The 9,128-nt window shown below is 58.0% G+C and overlaps 2 protein-coding genes across 3 annotated transcripts; one reads left to right on the forward strand and one right to left on the reverse strand.

Moving 5' to 3' along the window:
- Positions 1-3,802: 3,802 nt before the first annotated feature.
- On the reverse strand, positions 3,803-4,484 carry CLPS (colipase). Its single transcript, NM_001145491.2, has 3 exons — positions 4,378-4,484; positions 4,053-4,175; positions 3,803-3,969 (listed from the first exon to the last, which is right to left on the reverse strand). The coding sequence occupies exons 1-3, from the start codon at positions 4,465-4,467 to the stop codon at positions 3,835-3,837; spliced, it is 348 nt and encodes a 115-aa protein (NP_001138963.1). The 5' UTR covers positions 4,468-4,484; the 3' UTR covers positions 3,803-3,834.
- A 1,136-nt stretch (positions 4,485-5,620) lies between these two features.
- LHFPL5 (lipoma HMGIC fusion partner-like 5) lies at positions 5,621-8,717 on the forward strand. 2 transcript variants are annotated; one of them, XM_015298680.4, is made up of 4 exons: positions 5,621-6,123; positions 7,712-7,948; positions 8,169-8,205; positions 8,432-8,717. In XM_015298680.4, exons 1-3 carry the CDS (start codon positions 5,712-5,714, stop codon positions 8,183-8,185), a joined length of 666 nt encoding a protein of 221 aa, XP_015154166.2. In that variant the 5' UTR covers positions 5,621-5,711; the 3' UTR covers positions 8,186-8,205; positions 8,432-8,717. The 2 variants fall into 2 exon arrangements, with proteins under 2 accessions (XP_015154166.2, NP_989729.1); NM_204398.2 differs by having other exon boundaries at positions 8,169-8,717.
- The last annotated feature ends 411 nt before the right edge of the window (positions 8,718-9,128 follow it).

A 9,128-nucleotide genomic window follows, 5' to 3' on the forward strand; every position in this document is an offset into this window, starting at 1 on the left:
CAACCTCCCCTCTGCACACAGCTCTCCCTTTGACCCAGCGCTGCCCGCTGTCCCGCGCGGCAGTTTCCCTCGCCCCCCTCTGTCCCCCCCCCGCTACTGCTGAGTCAGGGCTGTTCCGTCCGCCCAGTACATCGCGTCCCCACGCCGGGGCCTGGCACCCCGCCCGCCCCCACCCGCGGTGCTGCTGCAGGGTCACGGGAGGTCCCGGGCAGCCCCTCTCCGGAACCCCCCAAGAACCCCCCCGGGAGGCTCTGGGTTACAGTTGGGAGCGGCATTTATTTAGGGAGAATGGGAGTACAGCACTCTGCATGGGGTGACGTGGCCCTGCTGGGTGTCCTTGTCAGCGTGCACTGCACACACCCATTGCATTGCGCTGCATTGCAAATACTCATTGCATTGCTATTCGTCTTTGCAGGGTGCATCCCTTTTGCACTGCACACCCTACTGCATTGCACACCTCCACTGCATTGCACACACCCATTCTACTGCACACTTCCCGCTGCATGCACACCCTCACTGCATTGCACACCCCCAGAGCACTGTATACCTCCACTGCATTGCACACCTCCATTGCATTCCACACCTCCGCTGCATTGCATTGCACTGCACACCCCCACTGCATTACCCCTATGTCAGAAACCCCCAGTATCACACCCCTGTGCAGCTCCCAGCATTGCCCCCAGCACCCCCAGATTCCCCTTCCCCCAGTCACAGCTCAGCACCACTTTGGGGGATTCCACCCTAAAAACACTGATCCTGGGGAATCCCACTCCAGAGACTCCTCTCAGCCCAGAACCCTCCCGGTGCTAACACAATCCCACCCCCCCCTCCAACATATCCCTCTAATTAATTCCTTCAGCAGCACAAAGCATTCACCCAGCAAATGGGGAATTTGCTGCTTTGGTCCTTCTGGAAATCATCAGTGGCTGCTGCTGTGCTCCTGGGGGGGGCTCAGGGTCAACAGCATGGTTTGGGGGGTCCCCACTGCAGCAACCCCATATGCATCTCCAGATGATGTCCCCCTGTGTAATAACAGGGCGGTGAAGCGTGGGCTGGGGTGGGGTGGGATGGGATGTGGTGGGCATGGGACAGGGTGGGGTGGGAGTGGGAGAGGAATTATATGGGATGGGATGGGGGTGTGATGAAATGAGATGGAATGTGGTGGTGTGGAATGCAGTGGAATGGGATGGGGGACACCAGCACCCACACTCTGCTGCCGCCCTGGGGGGGCTGCCCAGGGTCTGCCCCCAGTGTGTCCTTCAATGTGTCCTCCTCCCCCTCCAGCTGTGAGGAAAACACCCGAGCAGAAAAACAGGCAGTGACATTGCTCCCTGTGTCCCATGTGAAGGCCAAACAGGAGAGGCTGGGAAAAATCTGCAACAATTGCTTTTGGCACGAGGAGTAAAACCAGAACACTTTTCAAGAATTTTGCTTTTCTGTTTTTCTGTTTTACCTTTTACCTTTCCTTTTTTGTCTTTTTCCTTCTTTTTTTCTTTTCTTTTTTTTTTTTCCTTGAAAGGTCTTTATCCCTACAGTGAAATTGGAAGCACCATCTCCACACCAACACTGCCCCTGAGCTGGGCAAACCCCACAGAGTTTTGGGCAAACCCCGAAAGGGGTCAGTTCCTGGGGTGGGGGGTCATGTGGGGGTGCCCCTACAATCAGCCCCATCCCCAGAGCTTTGGGTGCATGCAGCAGGACCTGGGGTCACCCCAAGGATTAGAGTTTCCCTGCAGTACAGATGAGCCCTCCCTCCATCGCAAAGCCACCCCAGCAGTGGATGTGCACCCAGGTGGGTCACTGAGCCCCTACCCTAGCTGCATTTGGGACACATTGCAACGCAACGACCAAAACCAATGCATACATTTCTGCAGCTTTAACCTCACCTTGGGGTGCACTCATGGGGCCCTCCATGGCAGCATCAAATCCTATGAGCACTGGAACCAGCCCCAATGTGCTGTTTGCCCCTCGCACCCCACCCCACCCCCCCCGTCAATACTCATTGTGCAGCACTGGAAATAGTGGGGGGCACCCAGTGGGTGGGTGCTAAAAGCTGCAATTGCAAAAGGGTTACGGTTAGGGTTGGTATTGGGGTTGGGCCTGGGGGGGTCCAGTGTTATCAGAAAGCATTTGCCCATCCTCCCAAACCCTTCCCCCAAGAGCAGTTATTGCTGGGGGTGTTTGGTGGATGAGCACTGGGGTGGCACCTGGAGGGACCCCCACACTGCAGTCCCAGGCATTACATGGGGTGGGGAGACGTAAGGAGAGCTCCCTGATGAAATACCACATGAATAATGATAACAGTCACCATAGAAATAATAAGAGGTGATGCTTGCAAAAATGGTGGTCCTAATGTAAAAAAAAAAAAAAAGTTATTTTATTTTATTTATTTATTTATTGCAAGAAAAAGGGTTAAATAAGAGTGGAGAGAAGGAGAGGTGAAGGCCATGGGGCCGGCAGGAAAGGGGGGGGACAGGGGGAGGAGAGAGGGAGGTTGAGGTTGTACAGAGCAGAACATCCTGTACCCTCGTGTTAAAAACAGTGCGAGCGGTGGGGGGGGGGGGATGGGGGACATGACACGCAATGGGGATGTGGGGACATCATCATATCTCCCTCCCCCCCCCCCCTCACGTGGCTTAGGGGAACACCAGGGGTAGTTCTCAGCTCCAAATGAGATCTGGTGGCCAGGAACATCTATCTCCTCTACAAAACCATTGCAGCTGGACTGAACAGCCCTCCCAGCACCACTGGCACCCATGATTCAGAAGGTCCTGGCTGCCAGGGATGGGATCCCCTCTGCCACCTCCCTTCCTGTGCTTAATTTTCCCCATTTGTGGCACATGAACCCAAAGCAAAACGATGGGACCACATGCCATGTTGGCTCAGGGCTGAGCATGGAGAAGACAAGAAGCAGCACGGGGAGCTGAAGAGGATGCTGGTGCTGCTGGGCGAGCAGGAGGGCCCTCCTGTGCCTCCGTGCTCAACAGCATTGCCAGCTGCATCCTCCTGCTGGAGCCAGAGGTGAGGGATGGCTGCAGGGACCACAGTGTACCCCAGCAGGGTGCTGCTGCCCTATCCCCATCTCCATCCCTGTTCCCACCCCAGCCCATCTCTAATTCTCATCCCATCCCATTCCGTCCAAACCCTCCCACCCCCAGCCCTGTCTCTGCTGCTCTGTGAACCTACAGCTGCTGCTGTCCTGCATGGACAACCCCAGTAAGGACCCCCGACCATGCTGCAGTTCTTGCTGTCAGCCTGGTGCTGTATGAGCTGCTGCTACAGCTGGAGGTGCTGCACAAGGGCTGTGCACAACCGTGGTGCACTGCAGTGCACGGCAGTACCGACACCTTCTCACTGCACAAGGCACTGTTCATGGACACCTTGTGGCTGGCTGAGCTGCTGCTGGCCGCGTTCTTACAGCCCAAGGAGGAGGTGCAGCTGCAGGCATGCAGGGTCATCCTCAGCCTGCAGTTCTGCACACCAGGCCACAGCCTGGCAGCTACCACCACCACCACCACCACTCTGAGTGACCACAGCTTCACCACCACCTTCAAGTTTCCTGTATACCCCACCGGTGAGCCGAGAGCATTTCCTACCAACGGTGGTGCTGACAGCCAATAAATTCCCACTGCTGCATCCAGCTGTCCCCCTGCATCCTCATCTTGATGTGACCCCATTGCTTATTGCCCACCTGTGTCCCAAACCAATACCCAAATGCACCACACACACTCACAGAACACATGAAGCCCTCTCCCTGTGCTGTGTCCTCTGCCCCACAGTGACGGCACGACACAGGGCTTGGTGGGGGATGCTCTTTACTGGGACACACATCTGTCACCGCGATGTGGGGTCACGTTTGTCATAGCAGACCCCGTAGTCGGTGTTGGTGATGGAGCCCACGATGCTCCAGTCGGCATCACAGGACAGGCCACTCTCACAGGGACATTTGTAGTAAACCCCATAGAGGCTCTGCGGGGACAGATGCACGGTGGGGCAGCACCCTTTGGGGCCACTCCTGGGCTGGGAACAAGTAGAGGACACACAGCACCTACCTTCCGGGAGCAGTCCTGGGTCTCAGCTGCCTTCGGGCTGCACCGTGCCAGGCTCAGCCCACTGTCCCGCTGGCAGCAGCCGCTCTTGCACTGTGCACTCTGCAGGCACAGCTCTCCAGTGTCCTGCAGCAGCAATGGGATCAGCTCACACACACACCCCCCACAAACCCAACTGACCCCACACAGCCTCATTCTCTCCTGCTGCCCCACAACCCTGGTGAACCCACTCTCCCTCTATCTCCCCATCGGCAAACGAGTTTTTCTCTCTGTCTCAGGACACCCTGAAATGTATGCAGCATGGTAGGGACGTGTGTTCCCCTATTACCAGGTTGAAGATGAGCCCCCGCTCACTCGGAGCGCCCAGGGCCAGCGCGATGAGCAGCGTGGCAAGCAGCAGGCGGAGGGGCAGCACCATGGTGGGTGGAGGTGGGTTTGGGTGCAGGTGGGTTTGGCTGCTTTATAGCCAGCACCTGCCAAACTCCCTCCTATCGTACCTGGCCTCGTGGCACCGCACCGCAGCTCCAAGGGCGGCTGTGTGGCACTGTGCTGTCGTGCCATGTGGCTGCTCCTTCAGCCAAAGCAAATGTCAGATAACAGTGCTGCACTTTCCACAAGGGGATCTGCTGCACCCAGGCACAGGAACTGAACCTGCTGAGACGTGGGGACAGCTCTGGGAACGGCGCAGCTTTCAGCACTCGGCAATGATTAATGCCCTCATGGCAGTGGCCTTCTTCGGTGGCCTTTGGTGGCCTTCTTTAGTGGCCTTCAGTGGCCATGAAGTGACGCTCAGGCTGGCCCTGGCAGTGGCCTCCCCAAATGGCACGAGGACAAAGCCCTGTGGTGTCTCTGCATCCTGTCCCCTCCCTGTCTGCACCTCATGTCCCCCACCTGTGGGGCACCACAGTGACAGCGTAGGAGTACAGGGTTTGGGGTGCACAGTGTGACCTGGGGGGCTCCTGGGAGGAACAGCACACATCCTATGGTGCACCCCAATGCAGGCAGCAAGGACACAGGGTGCAAACAGGGGCAGGTGGCACCTCCTGGGTACACGGTGGGGGCACAGAGCACATCCTGGGGGCACATATCCCATGGGGGCAGGATGTGTCCTACGGACACTTCCCGGGGGCATGGGCTGCATCCTGAGGTCACATCCTGAGGTTGGACCTGTGGGCACAGAGTGCATCCCCAGTGGGAGCACAGGGCTCACACCAGGGAGGCTTTCATCGCTGGGGGGCTCATTCTGGGGCTGCTGGGCACATTCTGGAGGTGGACACATCTCGGTGGGAGTCTCATGCCAGTGGGGCGATCATTCCAGAGGGGATCTAAATCCCGCGGGGGAGGGTATCATCCTGGGGCACTGAGCTCATCCCGAGGCGGGGGCGGGAGCACATCTCGGGGGGTGTCTCACACCGGCTGTCTCATCCCGGGTGTGGTGGTGGTCTCACCGCAGGGGCTCATCCTGGGCTCGGACCCGCGGGCGCAGAGCGCATCCCGGCGGCACCTCCCCGCGGCGCACCCGTCCATCCATCCCCGCGGTACATCCATCCCCGGGGCGGTCCCGGCCTCGTGGCCCTCCCCGCCCCGCACCGCCGCTCTCCGCTCTCCTCTGGCGCTGCGGGGCCCCGGGAGGCGGCGAATCCCCCCGTTCTCCCCCCGGCCATGCCCAAGCTGCTGCCGGCTCAGGAGGCGGCGCGAATCTACCACACAAACTACGTGCGAAATGCACGGGCCATGGGTGTGCTGTGGGCCCTGTTCACGCTCTGCTTCTCCATCCTGATGGTGGTGACCTTCATCCAGCCCTACTGGATCGGCGACAGCATCGACACGCCGCAGGCTGGCTACTTCGGCCTCTTCTCCTACTGCATCGGCAACGCGCTCACCGGAGAGCTCATCTGCAAGGGAAGCCCTCTGGATTTTGGTACCATCCCCTCCAGCGCCTTCAAAACGGCGATGTTCTTTGTGGGCATCTCCACCTTCCTCATCATCGGCTCTATCCTCTGCTTCAGCCTCTTCTTCTTCTGCAACGCTGCCACCGTCTACAAAGTGTGTGCCTGGATGCAGCTGGCAGCGGGTGAGCGGTGGGGAAAGGCGCTGCGCTATGGGGCGGTGGGCATGGTGTTGGTGTGGGGTGGGCTCCCTGGGGCAGTGGGCACTGCCCTGAGCTCAAGGAACATTGGGACACCGCTGTCAGCTACAGGGTTTGCGTTCTTTCCCCATACCCCCTCCCAGCACGCCAACACCTGATCTGCTGGTAACACAATCCAACCCAACCTGCGCCGCTCCTGCATCATTCATGGTGTCCCCGCACTCCCCAGGTGGCCCTGGGGACAGGCAGCCGTGTGGGTTTGCTCCAGTTCCCAGCTCGAGCTCAAATGAAGATTTAGATAAGAGGCTTTGGGGCAGCTCAGCCCTGCAGGGAGCTGGGCATGGAAGGATTTGCAGCTCGATTCAGGGCTTTTATGGACATTTTTGTGACCACCATTCATGGAGCCAAAGTGGGGAAGGTCACTACAAGGGTTGAGCTGTGCTGAACCAAGTGTTTTTGTCCCCTCCAAATCTGTTCCCCAGGCTCTGTCTGCTCTTCCTTTTGCTCTTCCATGTAGCTGAGGTCTCCTAAGTACAGTTCTTCCCAGTGCCTGGCACTGCAGAGCCAGGAAACAGCAGCAGTTCCATCTCTGTGCCTGCTCCATGTTGGGGCCAACCTCCACTAGGGCAGCAGTTCCTTTCCAGCTGCCCTCACCTCCCTGTGCCCCTCCTTTCTGTTGGCTACAGAAAAGCTTAATTAAATACACAACAAAGCAGTTGTTTCTGAATTATAAAAGATGCTCTGTGCTATCTCAAGGAGCTCCCCACGCCCGGGGACAAACCCTCAGCGCAGAGCAGAGCAGAGCAGAGCAGGTCCCCTCGCTCCATGCACCACAGGTACCTACTCAAGCAACAGCAGTGACTTCTCTGAGCACAGGTATGCAGGAGAAAAATGCACCCGGAGGGGCTGGGAGGTGCACTGCAGAGCAGGAGATGTCCCTGGGCAGTTGGTGCTGCGTTCCCATGGCACAGCCACGTACATGTGGCAGCACAGCTCCCAGCCCGCTGGAACCGCAGCAGCTGAGCAAGCGGCATCAATCTGCACGCTGTGCTGCTGCCAGCAGTGAGCCAAAACCCAGCTGTGCACAGAGCAGCAGCAAGGTTGCACAAACACACTGTTCCAGCTTTGCTCAGAGGCTGCATCTCCTTGAAGAGAGAACTCTGTTACCTGCAGTGGTAGGAGAGGAGCAAAGTTGCCCAGGCAACAGTGTGATGAGAGCTGGGGCAGTGGCCTGGGCAGCCGATGGGATGGCAGTGCTGTACCGTGCCCATGCTGCTCTGTCCGTGTGTTCCATTGTGCTCATGCTGCATCATCTCAATACTGTTCTATCTCTGTAATGTTTTATCATCAACTACACTGTCCCTTGCTGCTCTTTCCATGTGCTGCATTATGCCCATACTGCTTTGCCCCTGGGCTGCATTGTCCCCATGATGCTCTGTCCCTGCACTGCACTGTCCTCCTGCTGCACCATCATGAAGGGACCAGAGCCCCGACCTCCATGCCACACTGAAGCCCCTTCAGCCAGCGCCAGTGGTTGATGTGCTCACACTGCCATTCCCCCTTTGCCTCACAGCCACTGGGCTGATGATCGGGTGCCTCATCTACCCTGACGGCTGGGACTCGAGCGAGGTGAAGCGCATGTGTGGGGACAAGACAGACAAATACACGTTGGGCGCCTGCACGGTGCGCTGGGCGTACATCCTGTGCATCATCGGCATCCTCGATGCCCTCATCCTCTCCTTCCTGGCCTTTGTACTGGGGAACCGCCAGGACAACCTCCTGCCATCGGATTTTAAAGTGGAAAGCAAAGGTGAGAGCAGCAGACTGGGTGTGGAGGTAGCGGGGGGGGGGGGGGGGGGGGGGGGGGGGGGGGGGGGGGGGGGGGGGGGGGGGCTTAGTGCAAGCAATGGGGTTGGGGTGGGGGGAAGTGAACCTTTTGGTAAACGAAGCTGGAAAGCACACCTGCACCTTCATTAGGATCATTACGAGAACCACAACCCACTAACACAGTGATTATTTTTGTTTTACAGAGGAGGGCAATGAATGACAGCACTGATCACTGCCCAAGTGAGTGCTGCAGTGATTCTGACGTTTCTTGCACGTGCACCACCACCAGCATAGCTGCAGGACTACTGGTGCTGTATTCAGATGGGGTTTGTCTGGGGCTGAATGGGAAACAGGCTTTGCTTTGCTTCCATCTGGGAGAATGTAAATCCTTGCCAGGAGACAGAAAGCATAAAATGCAATGCTGTGCTCCCTTTGGCAACAGCGGCCGCTCTCCTTCTCCCCTCAGGGCTGCCTGCAGCTCTTTGCATCACTTCAGGAGATGCGGTCCTTTCCTTTCAAGTGACTTTTCGTACCTGTGCCACCACCTCTGGACTTTCTCTGGCTTTCAGCTCTCACGGGATTTGTGTGATGGGAAGAGCCCCGCGGGACATCAGCTTTTGTTGGGTTTTTTTTGTTGTTGTTGTTTTTTTTTGAGTCCGTAGGGGGAGGTCTGGGGCTGCGATTCGCTGTCTCTTGGGGGTTTGTACATCTTCTGAGGAAATGACTTCCGAATTAAAAGCTGGCGTTTTGGACTGTGCGCGCTTTCCTTGGGGGAGGGGAAATCCTCCACCGCGGCCGAGGCGGTCCGCGTCACCTCCCACGCCTGAAATCTCCCACCCGGGCAAAAACCGCGAGAACAAAGCGGCCCTCGAAGGGCGCTTCGCGCAGCGCCGCAGTACCGCCGTTGTGCGGCAGATGGCGCCACGCACCGCCGCTCCGCAGTTCTGCTGCCGCCTCTGTTGACTCCGCGCTGTGGAAGGCAGCAGATTGCGGGGGGAGGGCAGAAAGAGGACGCGTTAGGTTAGCAGCCTATCCCACTGTCCAACACTTCCCAAGCCCCCCCCCCCCCTTCTTAGAAATGGATCATGATATGGACAAAAACGTTTTTATCAACGCCCAACCCAGTGAGTCTCAGCCTAGAGAACTGGAACTACACACCTGTA

Source organism: Gallus gallus, chromosome 26 (assembly GCF_016699485.2).
Source record: "Gallus gallus isolate bGalGal1 chromosome 26, bGalGal1.mat.broiler.GRCg7b, whole genome shotgun sequence".
Lineage (NCBI taxonomy): Eukaryota > Metazoa > Chordata > Aves > Galliformes > Phasianidae > Gallus > Gallus gallus.

Coding starts and splice junctions, on each gene's coding strand:
- LHFPL5 (NM_204398.2), top strand. CDS start 5,712: ATGCCCAAGCTGCTGCCGGCTCAGGAGGCGGCGCGAATCTACCACACA. Junction 6,124..7,711: donor CTGGATGCAGCTGGCAGCGG/GTGAGCGGTGGG, acceptor TTTGCCTCACAG/CCACTGGGCTGATGATCGGG.
- CLPS (NM_001145491.2), bottom strand. CDS start 4,467: ATGGTGCTGCCCCTCCGCCTGCTGCTTGCCACGCTGCTCATCGCGCTG. Junction 4,176..4,377: donor GGGGGCTCATCTTCAACCTG/GTAATAGGGGAA, acceptor TTGCTGCTGCAG/GACACTGGAGAGCTGTGCCT. Junction 3,970..4,052: donor CCCAGGACTGCTCCCGGAAG/GTAGGTGCTGTG, acceptor CTGTCCCCGCAG/AGCCTCTATGGGGTTTACTA.